The sequence below is a fragment of the Neofelis nebulosa genome, chromosome 12 (genome assembly GCF_028018385.1).
Source record: "Neofelis nebulosa isolate mNeoNeb1 chromosome 12, mNeoNeb1.pri, whole genome shotgun sequence".
In the NCBI taxonomy this organism is placed as follows: domain Eukaryota; kingdom Metazoa; phylum Chordata; class Mammalia; order Carnivora; family Felidae; genus Neofelis; species Neofelis nebulosa.
The window spans coordinates 51,471,189-51,497,361 of NC_080793.1; the positions used below are offsets into that span (position 1 = coordinate 51,471,189).

General features: G+C 38.3%; 1 protein-coding gene and 1 pseudogene across 3 annotated transcripts in view; one reads left to right on the forward strand and one right to left on the reverse strand.

The window, feature by feature from the left end:
- ADAMTSL1 (ADAMTS like 1) overlaps positions 1–26,173 on the reverse strand; it is an 877,457-nt gene that overhangs the window by 240,641 nt on the left and 610,643 nt on the right. For all 3 annotated transcript variants that reach the window (XM_058695258.1, XM_058695257.1, XM_058695259.1), the window contains one exon: positions 9,926–10,052. In XM_058695258.1, coding sequence (XP_058551241.1) covers positions 9,926–10,052 — 127 coding nt within the window. The remainder of the gene's footprint in view (positions 1–9,925; positions 10,053–26,173) is intronic.
- Positions 17,170–18,230, forward strand: LOC131491855 (non-histone chromosomal protein HMG-17-like; annotated as a pseudogene).

A 26,173-nucleotide genomic window follows, 5' to 3' on the forward strand; every position in this document is an offset into this window, starting at 1 on the left:
TTTTTATCTTCATGCCAATTTTATTACTCTTAAAACATACCCAATAAAATAAGCGAGGCTGAGCATTTGAGCCCTAGAAAATTTCCCCCAGAGGTCATCAGTAATTACACAATGGAGGACACACACCCAACACACAAAACAAGACACATCCTGCTGGACTGTTGGGAACTTCATCCTTACAGTTGCCTAGGTCAAAAACTTTGGAGCCATCCTTGACTTCATATTCATATATAATCAGTTAGAAAGTCCTATTGCTGTAGGAGTCAAAATACCATATTTCATTGATTCTAAGAAGAACAGTCTTTCACATTTTAACGTATGTGAAATCAAAATGCATCCCATGATCAATGCTGCATTATATTCTCTCACCGAGGCAGTAGTCCTGCTTTAGTTACCTTTGCTTGTACAGTTGCTAGCACTAAAACAACCAGTATCAAACTTGCAAAATGGGTGTCAGAAGCTTGGAAGAAGATTCTAAGATAATAGTGGAACACATTTATTTAACCTTTTGGAACTAAACAGTTATGGAGGATGTAGGGAGATGAGGAATCAGAAGTATTTAATAACATTGCCAAAGTGCAGTCAAAACCCAGCTAGCCATACACAACTGCAAACTTGAATTAAGATCCCATCATTAAATCTTCTGGTTCCTCGGTGCCTTGCTGGCTCAGTTGTTGAACATCTGACTTTGGCTCAGGCCATGATCTCATGGTTCGTGAACTCGAGTCCCACATTGGGTGAACATGAGCCCTGCTTCGGGTGAAGCCCATCTCTCTGTCTCTCTGTCTCTCTGTCTCTCTCTCTCTCTCTGTCTCTCTCTCCTTGCTCACTTGCACCCTCTCTCTCTCAAAAAAAAAAAAAAAGACTTCTGGTTCCTGACAAGATCAAATAACAGCACCCAGACTCAATATTCTGCCTGGAAACAACCAACAAGTCAGAAATTTATATAAAACCATGGCTTTCATGACACTGGGTATCAAGTAAATAAGGGCAGCAGTCCCTGAGAATCAGGAAACAAGGTAGGTGAGCCTTAACATTGCCCCAGCTTTGAAAGACTTTCCAGGCTGCCCCTCAGGAGGTGGGAACTCCAAGCCCGGAGGATTCCCTGAGTTTAGGAGACAAAGCCAAGAATCCAAAAAGATCAGTGGCTGGAGTTTGAATGACAGACTATCAGAGAGAAGAGAGCAACACAGAGACAATTCTGGAGATTTAAGAGTATTCTCCCATCATGCTGTACACCCAAACTTGTACAGTGATACGTATCAATCATTTCTCAGTAAAACTGGGGAAAATATTTACATGACATACTAATAATATATGCTATTATATATTTAAAAATATTCTCTTTGGGTAACCAGCAGCATAACCATGCAAATCAGAACATGGGTATGAAGAAACTACCTGAGGCTAGGGAAATAACAGCACAAAAGAATTATAGAGATGAGTATCTGGCATGCAGATAGGGCTGGGAATAGTATCTTGTCCCACTAGTCAGGCTAGAAAACTTTATAATTCATGGGACACTGAACATTCAAAGGGTCTTACTTTAGTAGTAGGGGACAATTAGCACTAGTCAAACATGGCTTTAGTTTTGCCAACCAAATTTTAAGACCCCCAAAGATCAAACTGATTCCAAGTAACTTCATTGCTTCCAGAACAAAACTCAAAAACATGTATAGGAATACAAAAATATCTAGTATACAAGAATATAAAATTTGCAATATCGGAATCAGGTCAGAAATTACCAGTATGCAAAGGAGCCAAAAAAATTACAGCCCATACTGAAGGGAAAAGTCAATCCATCAAAACACAGGAGAGACATTAAAATATTTACTATAACTTTATTCCATATATTCAGGAACTTAAGTACACACACACAAGCACAAATCTCTAGGCCCAGAGAATTTCAATGGTGAATGAAGCATTCAATGGCAAAGCATTTAAAGAAGAAATAGCATCAATATTATGCAACCTTTTCCAAAAAACAGCGAAATCACTTCCCAACTCATTGTATGAGGTACCCAAAGATGGTGTATGAAAAGCACACTACAGAAAACTGTCTCTCATGAGCATAGATGTAAAAAACCCTCAAACAAAACACTGGCAAATCATATCCAATAATCTATATAAAGAATAATACACTATGGCCAAGCAGAGTTAATCCCAGGAAAGCAAGACTGCTTCTTTATTTGAAAATCAATTAATATTATCCATCACAACAAGTCTAAGGAAGAAAAACCACATGATCACATCATTTGAGACAGAAAAAGCATGACTAAATTCAACATCCATTCATCATAATAACTCTCAGCAAATTAGGAAGACATAAGAACTTCCTCAATGTGATAAAAGGTATCTTCAAAAAACCTACAGCTAACTTCATACTCAATGGCAAGAAACTGAATGCTTTCCCTCTTATAATTGGAAAAGAGATTAGGATATCCATTCTTGCTTCTTCTATTTAACATCATATTGAACATCCCTGCCAGGGCAATGAGGCCATAAACATAAGTAAGTGGCTTATGACATGACAAGGAAGAAGTAAATCATCCTTATTTATAAAACAATGTGATTGTTTATGTAGAAAATCCAAAAACTCTCAGAGTTAGTAATTGGATTAGCAAGTTTGCAAAATACACAGACAACAGACAAAAATAAACTATCAATACACATTTGGAAATTGAAATAAAATACCATACAATAGGGCAAAAAATTCAAAGAGGTACAAATTTAACTAAATACAGATATGTATGCTGAAAACCAATAAAAGCTGATGGAAGGAATGAAAAAAAAGACCTAAAGAAATGGGTAGCCATGAAATGCTCATAGGTTAAACTCCCCACATACCAATTTATAGAATTAGCAAAATTGTAAATCAAAATTTCAGCAGGATTTTTTTTATAGATATAGACAAACAGATTGAAAAATTTATACAGGAAGGCAAAGGAATTAGAACAGAATAGCCAAATGAATTTGAGAAGAAGGGCAGAGTTTGAGGAATCAAACTACTTGATTTTAAGACTTACTTTAAAGCTATAGTGGCCAAGACAATGTGGTACTGGTGAAGGATTGACACATAGAGCAGAATAGAGAGTCCAAGAAGAGACCCATGCACAAATGGCCAGTGGACTTTTGACAAAGTTTTAAAGGGAATTCAAGACAGAATAGGTCATCTTTTCAACAAATGGGGCTGATAGAGTTGGACCTTCTAATACCAAAAAACATAACCTACATATATCTTATAATACCAAGATATACTTTACAAAAAAATTAACAGAAAATAGGTCATTGATACAGAGCTAAAATATAAAACTGTAACACTTTTAGAAGAAAATATAGGAGAAAATTTGTGACCTGGGATTAGGAAAGGAGTTCTTTAATACAATGTTAAAGGCACAGTACTGGAAAGAAAAAATTGATAACTGGTCTTTATCAAAATTAAAAGTTTTTGCTCTATGGAAGCTAATATTAAGCAAGTTTTGGGGGGAAAGAGTAACTATTGAGAGAAAATATTTTCAAATCACATATCTGACAAAGGACTTGTACCCAGAATGCATAAAGAATTCTCAAAACTCATTAGTAGGAAACCAAGTTACCCATTTAAAAACTGGGCAAAGGACTTTAACCAACATCACATCAAAGAAGAAATGAGCACCTGTGTAGTGGGCAGCATAATTTTGCCCCCTCACTCCACCAGAGATGTCCATGTTTTAATCCCCAGAACCTATGAATATGTTATGTTAAGTGGAAAGGGGGAATTAAGATTGCTGATGAAATTAAGACTGGTAATCAGCTGACTATAAAATAAAGAGATCATCTTGGACTATCTGGGTGGGTCCAATGTAATCACAAGTGTTCTTTAAATTGGACGAGAGAGATGGAAGAAGACATTGGAGGTAGAAGGAGATGTGAAGATTTTACACTGCAAGCTCTAACGATGCCAAGCAACTTAGATAACCTAACAAGCTAGAAAGGCAAGATCAAAGAAAATGAATGAACTCTTAGAGTTTCCAGAAGGAACAGAGCTCTGCTTAACATCCTGATCTCAGCTTAGCAAGACCCATTTCAGACTTCTGAACCTCCAGAACCATAAAATAATAAGTGTGTTGCTTTAAGACACTAAGTTTGTGGTATTTTGATACAGTAGCAATTGGAAACTAATAGAAAATGAAAAGATATTCAACATCATTAGTCACCAGGAAAATGCAAATGAAAACAATAATGATATACTACTTACTATGCACTAATTAGAATTGCTGAATTAAAAAAATACTGGCAATATTAAGTGATGGCAAGAATGTGAAGCAACTGAAACTCCTACACATTGTTAGTAGAAATGCAAGATAGTAAGCTACTCTGGAAAACTGTCTGGCAGTTTCTTAAAATGGTAAATATATACCTACCATATGATCTAGCCATTATACTCACAGGAATTTACCCAAGAGAAATGCAAGCATATGTCCATATGAAAATGTGTATATGACTATTCATAGCAGCTTTATTTATAAGACCTCCCAAGTGAAAACAACCCAACCTCTCTGTCAACAGGTGAATGGATAAACGAACTACGGTATGTCCATACACTGGAATTACTGTACACTAGTGATGCATGCTACAACATTAATGAATCTCAAAAATTATGGTGAATGAAAGAAGCCATCTGGAAAATAGCATATATTGTATAATTCCATTTATATAAAAGACAACTAAATCTATAGTGACAAAAAGAAGATCTGTGGTTGCCAGGGGACAGAGGCAGGAGAGCAGAAGGGATGAATTACAAGGGGCACAAGAAAGTTTGGGGGATGATGGATATGTTTATGAGCTTGATCATGGAGATGGCTTCACAGATATATGCACAAAGTTAAACACTTTAAATATCTAGTTTATTGTATGTCATTTATGCCTCAATACAGCTGGTTAAAAAAATAATCCAGTACCAATGGATTTTATTTCTTTCATGGATTCATTTAAAAATGCTGTATTACAAGTACCCCCATGACATGTGGAAATTGAGTCCAAAATGATTAAAAAGAAATTGAAATTTGAGAAAAAGTTTTATTTTAGCTTTATTTACCGACTTATGAATTTATTTCAGGTTTTCTATATGTATGAGTAATACATAGTTTTTAAAAAATCCATATCTAGAGGCACCTGGGTGGCTCAGTCAGTTGAGCGTCTGACTCTTGATTTTGGCTTGGGTCATGATTGCAGGGTTGTGGGATTGAGCCTCGAGTCAGGCTCTGTGCTGAGTGTAGAGCCTGCTTAAGAATCTCTCTCTTTCTGTCTCTTTCCCTCACTCTCACTTCTCTCTAAAATAATTTTTAAAAATGTTAAAAAATGTTTAAATCTCAAGTAGATTGTTTAAGAGCTATCAAATAAGAACCCTAAGTTGTCAGGAGGCATTGTGTCACAGTCTCTTAATTTTCTTTCTTGTGGTGCATAAAATACTGGCACATCTTTTTTTTTTTTTTTTAAACGTTTATTTATTTTTGAGACAGGGAGAGACAGAGCATGAACAGGGGAGGGTCAGAGAGAGGGAGACACAGAATACGAAGCAGGCTCCAGGCTCTGAGCTGTCAGCACAGAGCCCGACGCGGGGCTAGAACTCATAGACCGCAAGATCATGACCTGAGCCGAAGTCGGCCGCCCAACCGACTGAGCCACCCAGGCGCCCCAACTGGCACATCTTTTAATCAGTGATGTCTTAGATTCAAAGAAATGCAGTATATTCAGAATTGAATCACTTAACACCTCTATCACTCCTACCATGGTTTAAGTTGTCATCATTCCAGGACTGGCTTACTGTAACAGCCTCCTGACCACTTTTCTTACTTCCATAGTTGGACCAACTGTAGTCTATTCCCAACACAGTAGATAGAATAATGCTTTTAAAAATAAATCAAGTCATTCCTCTACTCAGAATCCTCTTGTTAATTCTCATCTCATTCTGACTAAAAGCCACAATCCTTACAAAATCCTGCAATATCTGTGCCATTCTTCAGCCTGTCTCACAACGCTGCTGCTTTCATGATTTCCTCTAGTCGTCTTTAAACTTACTTTACTTTAGGGGCACCTGGGTGGCTCGGTTGAGTGTCAGAATTTGGCTCAGGTCACGATCTCATGGTTTGTGAGTTCGAGCCCTGCGTCGGGCCCTGTGCTGACAGCTCAGAGCCTGGAGCCTGCTTCTGACTCTGGGTCTCCCTCTCTCTCTGCCCCTCCCCCACTCATGCTCTGTCTCTCTCACTCTCAAAAATGAAAAAATGTTAAAAAAAATTTAAACTTACTTTAACTTAGTCAAATTAGCTTCTTTGCACTTCCAGAAATATGCCAAGGATGTGTCTACCTCAGGGCCTTAGTACTTGCTTTTCTCTATGACTGGAAATCTCTTTCCCTTGACTTTTGCATGGTGACCTCAGATCCTGGTTCAGATGCCACCTTATCCGTGAGTCCTTTTCTTACTAACCTGTTGAGTATTGCAACTCCCTGTAACACACTTGGCTGGCAGCCCATCCCTATCTCCTGTCCTTCCCTGCTTTACTTTTTTCCAAGACTCCTACCACCATATGACACACACACATTTTATTTAGTTATTTGTTTTGTCTGTTTTTTTGTTTTTTGTTTTTCTTTCTGTCCCTCAGAAGCCTTAGGCTATCCAGGTGATTTCAAAACACACCAATTCATATGAGAGGTTTGCAAAGCTGGAGATATTAAATTGATAGCAAATAGGCTGGCTTTAGTTCTAAGTATATATTGCATACACTTGGAAAATATGTAATAGGGTACAAGCCAATACAATTTGCAAGAAAATGAGCCTTTAATTTCAAGAATCAAAAGTTAATGTTAGTTAAACTTATTCTTTTTTTGTTGGGCTGGGAAGTTGAAGTGACCGGGAAAAATGGAAAGACTGAATGCTATCAGTGGACAGCCTTTGCCTTTAAAAAAGGGGAAAATGTGCCTTGATCTCTCTTTCTTGTCTGTATTTGTATTAGGCAATTATAATGTCTTTTGATACAAAGATGGTTTCTTTTTTATGTGCCAGCAAATGGCAGCCATTGGATAAGTTTCTCCTACTTCTCTTTTTCCTTCTGGCACTTCCCACCATGGTCTTTCTCCACTCTTCTGTTTTCTCTTTGTTCCCCCAAGGCTTGATAACATTAAAAAAATCTTGGATATAAGTTCAGAAGAAAATGAGTTCAATGTGGGGAATCTGAGTGCTAGGAGTTCGAAGAGAGCATGTGGCTGGCTTACAGTGCCTTTTGGCAGAGTGCAGGGGACAGATCTGGCACAGCTCCTCCAGGCCTTCACGGGTGGGGAACTGCTCACCTGGCCAGCACACTGGGCCCCGCAGAGCAGCCTAATCTTCCCTGCCTGTGGGTCACTCACAGTCTGTAAATATAGGGTGGAAGATTCTTCTGGGGTGGAGAAAACATAAATGAGGCAGTTTGTTCAGCATCTGCTATACATTGTGGCGAGGTACATGCATATGTTGGGCTTTATTCAGATAAATCATTTTGTCATGAGGCATCGTCAGTGCTAAGGTAAATGAATCAATTGTGTTTTGTCATTATGGATAATCATCAGGTTGTGTATTATATAATTTACCTATTCTTGGTCCTGAATTGAGTGCTTTTCATTGAAATACCTGTTGGCAGACCTGGGGATGACTTATGGCCCTTAGTTTGCTTCAATTTGTTCTTTCAGAGCTTCTCCACATTGTTCCAGTGATTCAGGCCCCAGAGGTCCCTGATGACACCCTAACAGGAGGGTAAGAGGACTATCTATCCAGGCAGAGTGTTTAGGCAGATAACATGAATGGGAATGCAAGGAAGATTGCCTACCCTTACCCCTGCCCCTGCTACAGAGCAATTACTGCACAAGACAGAGCAATCTCCTTTTTTTGTGCCTAGCAGAAATTCCTAGATTCCTAGATAACAAGCATTGATTCAATTATGTGACATAAATAATTAGAAAGACTTTAACTCTTCTAGGGTTTGTTTTCCATATAAGTGACTTTTAAAATGTAGCTTTCCCCCTCCCTCAAATATCCCACCATGACTTCAGAGATTTACAAAAGAATTATGCCTCTATCCTCTGGTTTTCATCTTCCAAATTCTTTAATTTTTCATCTTATAGAAAGAAGCTACCAACATATGAAAGAAAAAAATCTCACCTGAATGCACTATATCAATGTCTAACTTACCTCATCCTTCATTTTCTCTGCCAGAGTCTCTCTCCCCCACAGATTCACATTTTTCACTGCCTGCAGGGGTGTTAGAATGTAGAGTTCCCTGAGCTGGTGCCTCCAATGTTTCTGGTGTTTAAAAGTCCCTAGTCTTTCTGGCTACTACCTTTTCTTCCCTAGCGCCTATTCCTTTGAGCAAACTGCCTTTTTCTGACTTCTGGGAATAATTCTCTAGCACACACTGCCTTTTTTCTTGACCTACAAGTCCATTAAAGCCACAGACCCCACCAAATGTCAACTGTTTTTTCCCAGCTAGTCAACAAGTAGAGAGAAAAAAACCACATTCAGTAAAGATATTCCTTCTCAGTTCCCAAGCCAGGGGAGACACATGCAAAGATACTCAAAGATCTATTAAAGGCTTCTGGATAATGGCAAAATCTGGAGACAGTATACCAAGCAAGGTCAGATCATTCTAAAAATATATGTCTTAGAGTACAAGAGATGCCTTATTTCTTTTTTTTTAATGTTTATTTATTTATTTTGAGGGAGGGAGGGAGAGAGAGAGAGAGAGAGAGAAAGAGAGAGAGAGAGAGTGAGAGAGAGAATCCCAATCAGGCTCCATGCTGTCAGCATGGAGCCTGATGCAGGGCTTAATCTCACGAACTGTGAGATCATGACCTGAGCCAAAATCAAGACTTGGATGCTTTACCGACTGAGCCACCCAGGTACCCCAAGAGCTGCCTTATTTCTATCTATATCTGATGCAGTACCTAGAGCAGTGACCATCACAGAGGACATTGTATTGTAAAATGATCTGGATTGCTGTGTGACTGTGTTGTTATCTTAGGTATCATGAGAACATATACCATCTCCCATAGCAAGACCCAGCTGGGCAGACATCTGAGGTACCTTGTCTTGATCCATCTAATTGCTTTCAAATGTCCCACCATGGAAGCAGTCAGCAGGGTTGTGGGACAGTTTAGAGGAATGAATAAGTGCTTAGGTTCTGGAATTGGACTCTGGGCTCGAATCTTGGCTCTACTACTTTAGAGTTGTGTTACTCTGAGCAAGTCACATAATCTGTCTAAGCTTCAGCTATCCTATTCATAATATAAGAATAAGTAACCCCTTGCTAAATGGTTGTTATAAGGGTAAAATGAGATGATCATGCAAAGCTCTCAGCACATATTGTAATAACCATACATTTACTGTGATTGTATAGAGAGGCTAAGATACAAGAGTCAAAAAATGGCTTCACATAATCGCTGCCCAATATTAATTCTGAAAGAACCTGTGATCAGCACCAATAAAAGGTCATTTTGTAAAGGAAGGCAGCATGATTTCGCAGTGGTAGAAGTGAATTTGTTTAGGTCTGCACACTCTCCCTGCTGTATTCCACCAGGCACACCAGACTACATATCAGGCTGAGGTTTGGATGCAGCCCATCCTCATTGTGGGCAGCAAATTACATGTCTATGTTTATAAATAGTGTGTGTCCTGATCCGTGTATAAGTTCACTCCTGTTGCACCACCAAGGAAAACTTTCCTCCTTGGGGTTGCAATGGGTCTACCTACACTAATACACAAAGCAGGAACATGAAGCTTTCTACAACATTTTCAGGTTCATATTCATTTTGGTGGTGGCGTTATTCCCTAGATGCTGAGGGGAGCCAGCATGAAATCAGGGGAGATGAATTAGACAACAAACCCAAAGATTGCTCCATGTTTGTCGTGTCTTACATTTGGTTGCAGAGAGCTGGGATTTGTACTGCCCTCGGACCAGTCGGCAGGTGGACCCATCCCCGTTGCAGACTCCACAGTTATCTTCCTTCATGGTGCTTCCGAGCTGGTGATCACAGCCAACAATCTAACAGGAAAGAGAGATGTATAATTCAACCAGGTGCTCACTGTAGGGATCCATTGTGAGGCCCATCATTAACCACTAAATGACCCTCCCTTCAATCCTGAGGAAGCATAAAACATGCTTCTCATAAAGGGGAATGAATTCAGCTGGAATTTCAATCAAGCTAGGGAAGAAAACAGGTAATGATGTTTTTACAGTTTAAATATATAAACAGAAAGAAGGGTGGAGAGAGAGAAACAGAGAGACAGAGGGAGAGAGATAGAAAAGAGGCAGGGGAGAAGGTGAGGAAGAAAGGAAATCTTCAACTATTGATATTATAGAGTCTTCATTAAAAAATCATTCCCACTGTCAATAATTATGATTCACGAAAACTACAAAAATACAATCATGAAGTAACTGTAGCAGGAAAAGTTCCAAGAATTATTTTCATGTTCCATATGTTCCTTAGGCTGTAAGCTGTGTAAGGGAAGGGGTTTTATATATGGGGTCCATTGGAGTACATTGATGTATTCCAAGAAACTAGAAGAATACTGGCAAAATATAAGCCCTTAATAGATATTTGCTGAATGATAATGAAAATACTTCCCTTTCTATAGCACAACTAAGAGACAATCACAGAATCATCTGACAGAGGCAAGATCACTGTATGTATGTGTGGTAGGAGAGGAGGGTTGATGTGGAAGGCAGCAGATAGGACTAATACTGAGGCCCTTTTTTGCCTGGCCATGTCCTGTACCAGGCACAAGTATCTTGTTAATTCTGAGAACAATTAGGCAAGGTATCTCTCCATTTTATAGCTGAAGCCATGAATCTTGCCAAGGTTACTTTGCTAATAAGTAGCTGAGTTCTAAACACATCTAACAAAACATTTATGCTTGGTCTGAATCAGGCTTAACAAAATCACAAGCACTTAATCAAGTATATGGACAAACTCATTTGTACTTTTATTCTTTCTTTCCTCTCCAGTGTTCAAGTTAAAAAATTCAAATCCAAACTGTATCAGGTTGTATCTCTATAGTTCTAGTTAGAGCTAATATCAGAAGACTTATTTCACTTCCAAATGATTTCAACTATTGTCTTTGACAAAAGTCAAATGAAAACTGTAGGGCATTGGAAGGTGCTTCTCTCCAGAAAGTCTCCACAATCCATTTCGTCCTTCAAAAATCTGATTGTTAATATGACCTTTCTTTGAGGCTTGATTTTCCTTTTGTGCCTTTAATTAATAATTGCAAACACACGTTTAGGCAAAGGTTTGAGAAATACAATTATTTAGCAATGCATTATACATGTGCTGCATTTTAAAATGCCGTAATGTGTATTTTTATACACATCATACATATACAGGAAACTTTTAAAATAGATGACAAGGCAGTAACTCCTTCAACAATTGTACATTGTTTGAAATACAAAGTTGTCAGGAAAACACACTGCCCAGCCTTATGTGGGGAGCAAAGGTGGTTTGGCTCTGTGCTAGGGGTTCACTGTGGTCAGGCTGCAATTCACCTCAATATGTTCACAGGTTGCAGTGAGGCCACGTCAGAATTCACCCAAGCTTCATCCCTGCAGAGCCAGCACATGTTGGCCTACGACTTCCTTGGTATGTTTCTATGGAGCTGCAGTAAAATTATTTTCAAAAACTTTCTGTAGACGAATCCACATATGAGCTGAGTTGTATTCTGAGCGCAGTGTGAAATGGGAGTCCAGAAGTAATTTATTTACAAAAAACAAAAAAAAATCATTTAATCATTTAGCCAACAATGACCAAGACCTGCTATGGGCCAGACACTGTGATAGGAGCAAAATCCAATGGTGATTTAAGCACAAAGGGCCTACCCCCATGGGACTTAGAGTCTAGTAGTGGAGGAACATATTACTCAAAGCATCACACACAAAAAATGTAAAATGATAATCGTGATTCAAACTATAAAACGCAGATATGTGATACCCTGAGAACATAAGATATGGAGAGTTTGATCTGGTTAGGGAGGTCAGAGATCTTCCTGAAGAAGAGTCTTCTGAGCTGGGATATGAATGAGATGCCAGAGTTAACTAGACGAAAGGGGAGTGCTGCTGTGAGATTTACTGCACGTCAGTCATGTGCAGTAACTAGCTAGTTAGAAAGTAATTCAAAACCAAAGTTGGCAAAAAACAAAAACAAAAGCAAAAATGTCAGAAGACTAAACCATCTGATTGCCTTAATAGGGCTGAATCCTTTGGAAAAACATGGATGGCAGTCTTAATTTAGGCAGTATTCAAAGAACCATTGATTCATCTGTTCCTTAGGGTTGGAAAGAGATGACCCTAATCTTACAAGATACTCAGCACTATGGAAGGGTGATAGGCAGTGGGAGTGGGAATTTACACTCTCAGGTGTCTCAAAAATAACTGGGTTTACTCTTTAAACTAAATAAATTTCAGGTTCCTCAACATATTTAACTTTCTCTGGAAAAATTTTAGCAGTCTCTCATGTACCTAAAGAGCCAAATAGGAGATTACCATGAAAATCTCTCTCTGATCCTAAAGATTTCTTATGGCTCCAAAGCCATTTTAAGAAAAGAACAATCCAGCTTCACAGGTCCAAAGTAACAGTCTAATAGGAGCATCTAAATAGAAGGTGACATACGTTAAGGCTAACTTAACCAGATGTTAAGTGGATTTATGGGCATCAGAATATGAACCAAGTGAGTTCGAACTGGGCTTTGTTTAACTTCAGAATTGAAAAGACAAACATCTCCCTGACACACTTTTCCCTACTTTGTATCAATTCCTGTTTAAGGTGCCCAAATATTCTAACTCAATTATTTTTAAAACATGGAATATTTTAGCATCAGATAAAATGTTCTTATTTTGGTCCAAGTGGAAAACTGTTTGCAGTTATATAAAAAAAATCATTATTGACATATCTCAGTCTGCCTCAATCTATTGATCTGGAATAACTGTTAGATTAATTAAAAATTAGTTAAACTATTACCCTGAGGGATATCATTAATAACAGAGAAAAAAGAAATATACAGAAATGAGCTTATTTGGCAGTTATAATGACAGATCTCTCTGTGCCTTTGCACATACTATTATTTCTGCCTAGAGTGCTCTTCTTAAATTCTTAATTTAGAAGAATCCTATTCATTCTTCAAATCTCAAATTAAGTGTCTCCTCCTCAAAAAAGCCTTTTTTAGGTTCCAGAGCTAATGGCTTTATTCCTCTATGCATCCTCTATGCGGCCATTTGTTCATACCTCCATGTGGCAGAGATTATTGGTTGCCACCCAACATCCATCTTCCCTATTTTTCTCAGTAACAGAACTTCAATTTTATTTGGGGGTAGCAATATATCCAGTTAAAAGAATATATTTTTCATTGGCTGTGTGACCAACTTGTAAATAGTGAAATAAAAGTGAAAGTGTTGTGTGGGACTTCTGGGAAGTCTACTTAAAAGAAGCTGATTAGGGCACCTGGGTGGTTCAATCAGTTAAGTGTCCTCCTTAGGCTCAGGTCATGATCTCACGATTCGTGAGATCAAACCCCGCATTGGGCTCTGTGCTGACGGCTCAGAACCTGGAACCTGCTTCGGATTCTGTGTCTCCCTCTCTTTCTCTTTCTGCCCCTCTCCAGCTTGTGCTCTCTCTCTCTCAAAAATGAATAAACATTAAAAAAATTAAAAAAAAGCAGCTGACTTAGATAGCCCCTCCTGCCCTCTAACACTCTCCTTTCTTCCTGTTGTCTCCAGTTGCTATCTTGAAAAATGAGACAATCCTAAGAATGGGAGCCTTGCAGTAAGGATGGCAGAACAGAAAGAAAGAGCTTGGTTCTTGAACTCCCCTTGGACTGATGACGAGTTGACTTCTTTTTTTGTGAGAGAGTAAATCCTTTATGTGCTTAAGCCATTATTACTTTGGGGTTTCTTTTATATACACCCAATTCAAGTAGTTGTATAACTTATATTGAGCTTAATCTATTAATATGTCTGTTTCCATACCAGATCATGGGCTATTTGAGAGGCTGTGTTTCATTAATTAATCTTTGTGCTTCTGCTGTATGGCACAGAGTTTGACATTTGACATGCACAGTGAATGCTGGTGAATCAATGAAACACATAGCAAACATAATGGTTTGTTAATGAAGGCATTGTAGATTACAGATAGGCAGCTTTAGACTGCAGTCATTGATAGCACACACATAGACAAAAATGCACATGTATGTGTGTATGTGTGCTTGTTTGTATCTGTGTACCCAGAAGAACAGACACATCATAAATGACAACTACAGGTCAAACTGAAGCTTCTGTCCTGATGCATGCACAAGAATTACAGTAAAGGGCTAGTATTTTTAAGAGACTATTTCCCAAGTGCACCTATGCTCATTATTAGTGAAGTGTCATAGAAGGCAATGTTCAGGTCACTGAGTTCCCAGGCCCACCCCATTCTGGACAAAACATTAAAGTGAGATAGTGACCACTCATAACTTTGGCAACTACACAGAATATTTTTGTAAAGGGTGGAACACTAACCGAATATTTTGGCCTAATGTATTTTTTTTTTACTTTATTTATTTATTTATTAAAAAAAATTTTTTTAACGTTTATTTATTTTTGAGACAGAGAGAGACAGAGCATGAACGGGGGAGGAGCAGAGAGAGAGGGAGACACAGAATCGGAAGCAGGCTCCAGGCTCTGGGCCATCAGCCCAGAGCCCGACGCGGGGCTCGAACTCACAGACCGTGAGATCGTGACCTGAGCTGAAGTCGGACACTCAACCGACTGAGCCACCCAGGCACCCCTACTTTATTTATCTTTGAGAGAGAGAGACAGAGTACAAGCAGGGGAGGAACAGAGAGAGAGGGAGGCACAGAATCCGAAGTAGGCTCCAGGCTCCTAGCTGTCAGCACAGAGCCTGACGTGGGCCTTGACCTCACAAACCGTGAGATCATGACCTGTGCCGAAGTTGGTCACCCAACCGACTGAGCCACCCAGGCGCCCCTGGCCTAATGTATTTTATTCGTATTCTGCTACTAGGTGTCAACTTGATACAGCAGTCTATTCTTTGCATCTGAAATGACTGCACAATGTTGCGCGCGCTCTCTCTCTCTCTCTCTCTCTCTCTTTTTTTTTGGTAACAAAATTTTATCTCAGGTGACATAAAAAGTGAAAAGCTCCAAGATACTTTTGTAGTTTAAACACCATTAGCCAGTCATCAACTTTTGCTTTTCTGTCCTGATTGTACCCTTTTCACACTCACGTACGTATGTACAAACACAGACGTGCAGTCCTCCATCCTACGTTTAAGTAGAACATACACACTTACCACTGCTGATTCTTCTTCCTTCTCCTTCAGGGTTTACTCGGGGGGGGGGCAGAAAACCCTCCTTAAACAAAAACTAGGGTGATACTATCCAATCCGAATTGGCTTACAGACTTGAAGCACGTCATGCCAATTTTAGGCATCAGGGCTATAGAGTGTGCTGATAGGGGTTTCTCCCTTTATTTTACAGAGCTAATAGTGAGTGAACAGACAGACCACAAGACTGGAATTCTCTAGACACTGAAATACGTATAATAAAATGTCTTCACTAGGAGCCACAGGAAAAAGAAAGATTATCATCTGAATAATTTGGAGAATGTAAATAAACACAATCCATAAGCCGATACCATGCCCCAAACTGACGTGCTTAGATGGGTTCACTGCTGGCCCCAGTTCAAATGGTTTCCCATAAGGACCTCAACTTCTAGCATCAAATACTGAGCCAGTGATGTCAAGCTTTTCTTGATCCAACACCATGAGGTAAGAAACTTTTAAATCCCTTTATTTTCAGCACAAGGAAAGACAAATATGGAAAACTTAACTGTGCAAATCTGATCACAGCTGCTCTTATTTATAATTATTTAATTCAGATAGAACTTTATGGGGAAGAGTGAGCTCTTACATACTTATAACTCATTTACTATTTACACTAATAGGAAAGATGTTGTAATCTCCAACTTCACCTTCAAATAATTTAGATATTGATTGATTTGTTTATGCTTTACCTTTTTACAAAAATATCTACAGCAAATATACATACATATATAAACACACATATATATACATATATATACATATATATGTATATACATATGTATACATATACATATGTATATGTATATGTATACATATATGTATATATATATATATATGTATATAATTCAAGACAGTAAAATAAATACAAGCACAAATGGGAATATGGGGCAAGCAGAAAAATAAGTAAGAAAGATGAATTAAAGCCAGAAATGAGAGAACTACACAGAATGCATACTGAGGTTGTACACATTGGCTAGATGCAAGTTACATGTCTGAAAATGAGCTTCCTAGAAGAGAGGAAAACATGAGCAGTTGCAAGAGTTACATTACTGGATCTTCTAGAAAATGTAAAGGATAATGTGTTCCTTGTAGTAGACACTTAATAAATATTTATGTAATGAATGAATGACAAACTGGCTGAAGAGAACCATAACTACTCAAAGTACTGAAATCCTAGATATACATCTACTGTGAGTTTTCTGAAAGACAGTGCCATGTAATAATGTCCCAATAACAACTGAACAAATAAATATAAGACCTTTCAAAGAACTGCTCTTTAATAACCTTTGATGAACTCTAGTGGTCAGGGAACATTTGGTAAAAGCAAATTTTCAGAAGCCAAAACAAATCATCTAGGTACACAGCATTTTAATGGATAGACTTCATCTAAGAATAGACTTCATACCACTTAGGGCTGGGCTGGCAAAAATATGGCACACGTGCATCTATTTTTCCTGCCAGGACCCATGACAGACATTGCTAATCAACTGTAGCACTCTTTGCCACTGAGATTTTATGTGGCCCCAAATCTTCAGTGACATTGTGCTCTAGAAGGTCAAATCCAATAGACTATGGCTATCATTGGAGGAGACTACACCAATTTACTATTCCAGAGCCAGAAAAATGAACCAGCTGACTATCATTTGGATGATTCAACACAAATCTTTCTCTTAAAAATAACCTTCTTGAACAGTGTGAAGAAGAAGAGGAGAGACCCCTGGACCCACCGAAGTCCGTGTGCTGCTGCATCCCCGTGTCCAATGCCTGTACCCTGCTGCCATTGCCACCATGGTCAAGGGATAGGCTGATGGGGATGCTAATGGAGATAAAGCCAAGGTAAAGGATGAGTCCCAGAGAAAATCTAAGGTGATCTACTAAACCTACTCCTCCAAAGCCAGAGCCCAAGACCAAAAAAGTCCTTGCAAAGAAGGGGTAGAAGGTACCCAAAAGGGAAAAGGGGGAAAGCTGATGTTGGCAAGGATGGGAATAACCCTGCAGAAAACGGAGATGCCAAAACAGAAGAGGCACAGAAAGTTAAAGGTGCCAGAGATGTCAAGTGAAGTGTGTGCATTTTTGATAAATGTATACTTTGATGATCATACAATTTGAAATACTATTTTCCATCAAGTATTATAAAAATGCAGAATTTTTTTTTAAAGCTATGTTATTAGCACACAGAACACTCATTGTTGTTTGGGGGGAAGGGCATACGTCACTAATAGAATATCCTGGAAGCTAGATTGATATGAGGGGGGAAAACTGTCTCTTCTAGTTTTGAGAAAATTCCTCTTGGTTCCCAGGAGAAGAGATTCCTTGATGTTGACACACATTAGCCATCTTGGCACAGATATTTTGTGGTGTGGAAAAACTAAAATTCATTTTTTTGTCCTCATCTCCCTCTCTGCCTTCAACTTGACTCCCTTAAACCCAAAGACCTACTGAAATCTGAGCCTAAGAAATGGTTCCCAGTCCCTTAAAAGAGTTCTTTTTTTAGCTTGTGGATCTTCAGATTGATAATTCTGCCATTTTCATTTCCCGAAAGTCAGGGTCAGCTTGTGAAAAGTTGTTAAGCAATATGCTAAGCGTGAAATGTTAACCTTCACTCTAAACTTTCCCTGTTCAGAGCATCAAATGAAGACTTCATTGGGTTTTACAGTGGCATTCTGATTTTGGTAGTCCATTGAAAAATGGAGTTTGAAAGTTGTTGTATACTGTTAATGACCATCTGTCCATTTCCTGCCTGCAATACCATGACTGTTTACGGAAAGTATCTTTAATAAAGCTGGACACTGTTTGGCTTAGAAAAAAAATTAACACTTTCTTAAGATTTGAATGATTTCAAGTACAGATTATAACACTGAGGTTCATATAAGCTAAACAACTTCCCCAAGGTAACAAAGATGGTGACTAACAAAACCACAATTCCAACTTGGGATTTCTGACTATAGGTTATAGTAGGATCTCTATGAACCATGGAAACACACACAATATAATATTTATTATGACAATGGTGAATGGTGATAACAAAGTTGACTATTCTTATCAAGACCACTGCCACCAGAGCAGGACATATGCACAGCGATGGATAGGTGGCTTCATCTGTACATGTGACTTGGAAACACATATAGGAAATAAATGGGAAGGTACGCTCTCCATCTACACTTGTGCTTCACACCTCCCTAATATGAGAAAACAAAATCCCTGACCATTCACAAAGGTGCTAATAGTGGTCCATGAGCTATGTTTAGTATTTTCAAGGCCTAATGGAAATATATTTACTGCAATAAAAGCATATAAGGCCCCCCAAGCCCCCAACCATCTCATTACACAAGCTGAATCCAGATCTTTACTGCATTTATTTATTTATTGTTTTTACTTATACTCAGGTATTTAAGTCATAAAATGGGAAAACAAATTATTAGTTAATACATGCAGTGTTTTGAGTAGATGGAAACTTCCAAGGCCCATAGGAAAAAAATAATAAAGAACACCTTTGTGTTACAAAGTTGGGAACCACTGGTTGAGTCCTTTGTTTGTTGTTCAAATACCCTTGGGAGGACTAACACATGAAGTTGTTGATTATACTTAAATTAAACCAAACCAACTGAGCATAAGGCATTATGCTGGCTGTTATGGTGCTGTGGGGAATACACAGAAGTAGTATGCATAGTCCAATCTAGGGTGAATGGGTTTAATCAGATAATTTCCTCAAAATAGTTGAGAACAGAAAAGGAGTAAGATCTCTAAGACTAAAGGTCATAGGGGTATGGAGGTAGAGAAAGAAGGGAAACCCACCTACACAAGAGAGAGTAAGCTAGTGTTTGCCAAACATTTGCCATATATATCTTCTCACTTAATTCTTTTCTAAAAATTGAGATATAATTGGTATGTAACATTAGTTTCAGGTATAAAACATAATGACTTAATATTTATATATATTCCAAAATTATCACCACCATAAATCTAGTTAACATTATTTAATTCTTGTAATATCCCTGAAAATTACTTAAAATTATGTCTATTTTACAAAAATAAAACTTAGACTCAAGAAGATTTGACAACTTGTCCAAGGTCACATTACTGTGAATTGATGTTGCCAGAGTTGAAATCCAAGCTGAGTAGCATTATGTCATCAGTGAGTGATTCCTCTATTCCATGATGTGTTGTGTTCCTCTTGGGGGTTAGAAGGGCAGTGAGTAGACAGGAAGAACGAGGATGAACATGTCTGTCGGCCACAACTTGTTGCCAAGAGCAACATCAGCCTACAGCTCTAAGTACTGAGATTGAGCATCAAGAAAAAGTGGGATCTTTGCCTTCAGTAGCTTTGAAAATATATTTTCAATGGGAAGGATTCCTTTTTTGAGGCAGCAATTGAATTGATTTAAAAAGAAAATTGTTGGGTTTTTTTTCAACAGTGACGCACACATGTCACAGAGAAACACTGGTAAATACCTACAGGTTATCAGGCCAAATGTATGAGGTGTAGCTGTCCTATGCTCTAATACACCACAATGTGGGCAAAAAATTTATGTGAAGGAATTAATTCCATTTGCTCCAGAAGATTTTCCAAAGGGAGCTTCCCAATACATAACAGTCTCTCCTCTGAGTTTACCAATCACTGGTAGGTAGGCCTACCCAATTTCCTCTTGGATTCACCAGTCCTTCCAATGGCCCACAAGATCCTTTATCATCTGAGTTACCTCTGTGACCTTATCTCCCTCTGGCTCAGTCTTCTTGTTGTTCTTCAAAAATAGCACTTTCTTGTCTTAGGATAGCACCTCTGGATGGAACATTCTTTTTCTTTCTTTTTTTTTTAATCAGAGAGAGTATAAGCAGGGGAGACAGGAAAAGGGGAAGAGAGAGAGAATCTTAAGCAGGCTCCATACTCAGGGCAGAGCCTCATGAAAGACTTGATCCCATGACCCTGGGATCATGACCTGAACTGAAATCAAGAGCTGGGCGCTCAACCAACTGAACCACCCAAGTGCCCCTGGAATATTCTCTCATAGACACCACTAAAGCCTCCTTTAAGCTTTGCTGTTAACTTTCATCTTCTCAATAAGCTCTACTTTGATCAGACTATTTAAAGCTGCATCCCAGACCCATGTTCCACACTGTTCTTTTTTTTTTTTTTCATTCTATGGCACTTCTTTTATAATATAATTTGCTTATTAGGTTTGTTGTTTATTTTCTATCTCCTACTAGAATATAATACCACAAGTTTCCAGTGTCTAATAATATAACAAACAATGAATAAAAATTTGTTGAATGAATGAATGAATTCTGTATATAGGCAAGGCTAGTGGGGAGAGAGATAGATTATGTTTCAAAGAATTTTCCTCCTTATCCCACCCTAGAACATAATAACAGTTTATACTACTTAAACTCTCTGCCACTAGTTCCAAAGATCAAAAAAGAGCTCTCGGTCAAAAAAGAAAAATATCTCCATGGATGCATCATTTTATAGTACTACAACTTCTACTTTGATTTCCATTTGTCACTTTGCCTACTGTGTTTCAAGTCCTTCATGCACTGCTCCAAAATTGCCTTAAGGTATAAATGCTTATTATTTTCAAGTGAGTCTCCCTCTTTATCCACTAGGCACAGTGCTCTAGGCTTCACGTCCTAGCTTTGACATCAACTCTGGACCTGGAAGCTTACTTTGTACTTGATCTCCTGAGCACCTGATTTTTGGCTTTTCCAAAGGGACTTTAGCTTGGACAATGCTAGGCCTGACTCCTCCCATTACTCTGTGTGGGCTCTAGCCCTTTGGCTGGTCATCTGGCTGGATCAGAACCATAGTCCTTCTCTACCTCCAACCTACCCATCCACACTCTCATCAAAGGGTAGGGACTTTAACCACTTCTGTGGTTAAAGGCTAAAGGAGGACTCCTTGCAATAAGATGTGACCAGGTGCTGTTTTTTAAGCGTCTTATTTCTATCTTCTCTACCATTTGAGCTAGAGATATTGTCCTGTGCTCCTTATTAGCTTGCTTATGCTTGCAGTTCTAGAGATGCTGGGGGATTGCCACTGGTTCTCTGATGTTTAACTCTTTATATTATTAAGCAAATGGAAGAAAATGATGTCAATGTTAGGAGTATGAGACAGCTGATAGAAGGAGCAGTGAATTTATTAGATTGCAAATATTTTTAAGTGTTTTTCCAGCACTGCCTTTCTTGAGATCAAGAATTTAATCTACTTAATGGCTGGGTAAACATACCCTGAAATGGAAAAAGAGAATGACTAAGTCTTATTTCCAACATTTATTATGTTTCTTAGGTGCTCCTGATCTAATTTATTTTTCTCCTTTCTTATTTATTTCAGGGTCTGGCCAAATTGTGGTGTAAATTTATTGCTAAAAACATATGGACTTTTTCGCGTATTGCTTTTGGTTAAATTTGTTTGTCTAGTAGTCTTCAGTAGAAATTCTAAGAATTATCCTAGTATAGACATAGACTAGAATTCATTCTCGGCACATGGTCAGTGGACTTTTCTTTAACAGGCTGTCTTCTTCTCTCCCCTGCTTCCAAAATTAGGGTGTCTGGAGAATGCGAAACAAAATTATACAAAGGCGTGACCTCCGGCCTTGCTTCTGTCTCTTAGACTGTGAAGTGCCCAAGAGGGAAAGTGTTGAATTTGGCCTCACTTCACATGGCATTAACTGTAATTCTTTGTGAATTGTGGTGACATCATGGTATACTTTGACATCACTGCTCAGACTCCCTTCTGCTGCTGGGCATATAATGCATAGTTTTTGTTCAAACACAAGAGTCCTTTGTTGAGAAGAAAAGATAGCAGCTGGTCTTCTGCTCTGATACAAATGTGGATCTTACTGGAATGTGTCTGTTCAGTAAGTCACCACAAAGTAGCCATTCTGCTATGATGGTTAGAACTCACTCATACACATCGCTCTGGAAAATTCTGTGAAAATTTACATCTAAAGAGGTCAAAATTCCAGATGTGGCCACAAGTCAGCAAAATTCTGCATATAATAACAATGCTCTCACTCACATGTTTAGGTATGTTATCTGAAGTCAATATCCAAAAAGCAGTAGTATGCTGCCTGTATGAGTGTGGCAAGGATAGAGGGGGAAAAAAAAAGGAAAGGTAAAGAGGGACATATCTGTCTCCCAAAATACTTCTGGTCCCACAGCCATCCAAGCATCTGGGATCCCTAGCCAGGACGGCTTCCACCATTCCTTGGCTCTCAAGTCAATTCCTAGTTACTTCCCAAAACCTATGACCTTATTCTAATGTGAAGCTTCTGGGTGGGGCTATTAGTATTCTGATTCAAAGTCAGTCATAAATGTCCTCAACTGACATTTCCTTTTTCCTTTCTTGAGTTCTCCATTAACATTTCTGTCCTAGGGTAAAAGCCGATAAAATGGATCAAAACAGAGTTTATCTAAGAGTTTATATAAAAATATCATCTGTAAAATGCCTCCAAACTTCTGTCCCATATGGCTATCATACTTGCACAAGGCAGAAAAGTTTCAGATCAGTTTGAAAAACTAAAGGTTGTTAATCTCAGATCATTCCCTGAGGAACAAGTCATATCACAAAATATTTGGATGGGATAGTAAACTTCTTTTAATGAAAAAAAATTAATTGTTCTGATTGTTTTACTCTTTCAGGGAACAAATAGAGCCATGACATAATCCTCAGTTCTACCATGAGTCTTACAATTGTTAAAAGTATTTGCTCCCCATCTAGAAATTTTATACTTAAGACCAATAGGACCATAGTGCCCATCCCAGTCTTTTATCCATACATTCACTCCTGGAATATCATAACTTATATAAAGAATCTATGTGTTGTATAGCCCTAACTCATGAGAGAGGCAGCATGACATCGTGGCGGGGGGAACAAACAACTCAACCTGGATGTGATAATTAGTACATTTGCTTGAATATATCACACACGTTCACTATGAGATTCAGTTCTCTCATGACTTATAAGAGGATGATCAATCTACTTTATATACTTGTAAAGATTTCACGTGATAGCTTACAGAAGAAGATCTACTACCTACTAAGGGCCTACCACTTAACAACTCTGATATATGTCCTGGAATTTCTGGGATAATTCTACTCTCAAACCTTCTGTTTTATAGTCCCCATAGTTATTGGGCCATATGTGCTGATTACCTTGGGGGGATATGTGGCCATTGTGCAAAGGGGAGGTATTCTGCTCCTATATGTGAAAATGTGTCTGAGGTTGTAAAGGGTGGCATGGTGACTTGAGCACCTGTAGACTGCTTGTCTCACAGTTCTAGGTACAGGGTCAAGTTTGTAAGAGCTCAGATCCATTTGAGTTTCTCTGGATCTGACAACAGTAAATATAAAGTAAGATCATAACCCTGATCCTGTTGAAGAAACAGACTCTATTTTAGAGGGCAGAGCAAGAGAGCTTCATTCACAAAAAAAAAATTTTTTAAATTTCCCTCCACCTTGCAAAAGTGGCCAGTGAAATAGCAGCAAGCTTGATTGACTCTTCGGGAAATGGTAATTGGGACTTTTTAAGGACTCTGTTAGAAATGTAAAAAGCCTCTCTGGGATTGCTGTTGGAGTAGCAAATAATGTCCTCTGCAGTCCACTCAAATGATCGAAGAATGCTTAGGATTCTTAAAATATCCTTCCTTAGCTCTACTTCTAGACTACTAACCTAGTTAATTCGAGACCACTTTCAAATATGTTTAAGAGAAGAACAATTACTAAGCGTTATTTGTCAACACAAAAGAGATTTCTCAAATTCAGTCTTCTAAAACCTGAAGTCTGGGGCAAAATATATTTTCAGAGGTGGGAGCAAGAGTTTGGGGTCCTGTTTTCTCCATGGGAGTCTGCACCCATAGGAACATATTAATATATGTGTTAATATATGACAGCTGAGTTTAATGAAAGAAAGTGAGTAGTCAGCAAATCCAGTTGGTCGAAGAAATATTAAAAAATCTATTTGTGTTAATGGGGAACAAACCTTGAATATGAATGTGCAAACCAAAACAAATCAGTTAAAATTTTTATTTATTTTTTTAAGGAAAAGTAGCCTGCTCAAAACTGGGAATTAGAATGGTTTCTCAATCAGAATTAGCAATAAACCAATCAAATAGCAGTCACAAAGTTGTAAGAGAAACATAGACTTACTGGTTTTTAATGGGCTCTATATTTCCTAAATCTGATGTTAGGTCAGCCTCTAGATGTGGTGACTGCATTGAGTGGGAAGGTTATCCACTTGGTCACCCTTTCAAACTCTAGGCTTGTGAGTTTATGATAATCTATTGTATTTTGCTGAATCACTACAATACTGACTGTGGCAAAAATAAACTGCCCTTTCTTTCATTTTAGACAAAACCAAATTCACTCAAAGGCCCTGAAATAAAAAGAAATGACTGCATACATTTTTCCCATTGAGAAAGATCAAGAAAATTCCACTAGTCACCCACTCACATTCATAAAATTGAACTATTATTCTTTCCTATAATAGTCCTAGTTTAAAATCAGCTGAAACTATAAATTTCAAATCCAACGGAATTTGATACTTAGCATATGTCTAAAAATTTACATTTAAATCTCGACATATTTTAAGATTCAAGTTTTTGTAATAGGTATAATTGGTTTTTAGTCAGTTTTCTAAAACTACCTAAAAAACGAGCACAGAAAGCTTATCTATGTGCTATCTTCTAACTTCTATGAAGATACCCAATTACCTGTTTCAATGCCCTCACATTATTGTTTCCTGGTGGACCAGGGGTAAAGAAGAGGGGAGATTTTCATGGCTCACGCAACAGTTATAATTTGAAAAATACTAAACCAAGTAACATATCTTCTGTATGTATTATGTATAAGTTATATAAATTTTGGATAATTGGTTTATATTAAAATAATACGCAATGTGTCCTTATCAATACAACTATGTGAATCTAAAATAGAAATGTCCCCCAATTCTGCAAGACTGGGCCTACTAAATACCACATTTGCTAGAAAAACATGCTTTAACCACTGATTTTAAGGTTTTCAAGTGCTGTCATGTCAAATGGATTCTTTGCATGGTTTTGACCTAGTCTTCTTGCCATTTTCTATATCAAAATTCCACTTGTATTAAACTATTTCCTGTAGATGCAGGCATGTTAGAAGGAATCACTTACTGGGATATTTACCAAAGAATAGATGAAAATAGGGGCACCTGGGTAGCTCAGTCGGTTAAGTGTCAGACTTCGGCTCAGGTCATAATCTCACAGTCCGTGGGTTTGAGCCCCACGATGGGCTCTGTGCTGACAGCTCAGAGCCTGGGGCCTGCTTCCGATTCTGTTTCTCCCTCTTCCTCTGCCCCTCCCCAGCTTTCAGTCTGTCTCTCTCAAAAAATAAATAAACATTAAAAAAAATTTAGAAGAACAGATGAAAATATTTGTTAGTATCAGCATTATAGCTTTTATGAATATGGTGCTGCCCAGAACATGCGGGCATTGAGTTCTCAGATGATTTCTAACCTCTATTTCTAAACTCTTTCAAATGAAAGTGTGAAGACTAAGGACACATGGATTTCCCTTGTCACTTGCCTTAGCAAGGTGTGGTCTTCCCAGCTGAAGTCCATGAAGCCTCCTGTTTTGTGGTTAGTGTTGCATCAGAGTCGAAAGGAAGGTAGAAAATGAATAGTGTCAGCCACAATTATTCTTAAGAGTGGGAGATTATACTAAGAAATTGTAGACTGTGGCAAAGGATGTTTCTCACTTGTCAAATGTGATGTCAAGAAGAGACAACAAAGGGGAAAGTATCATGATTATCAGGAAGCCACGAC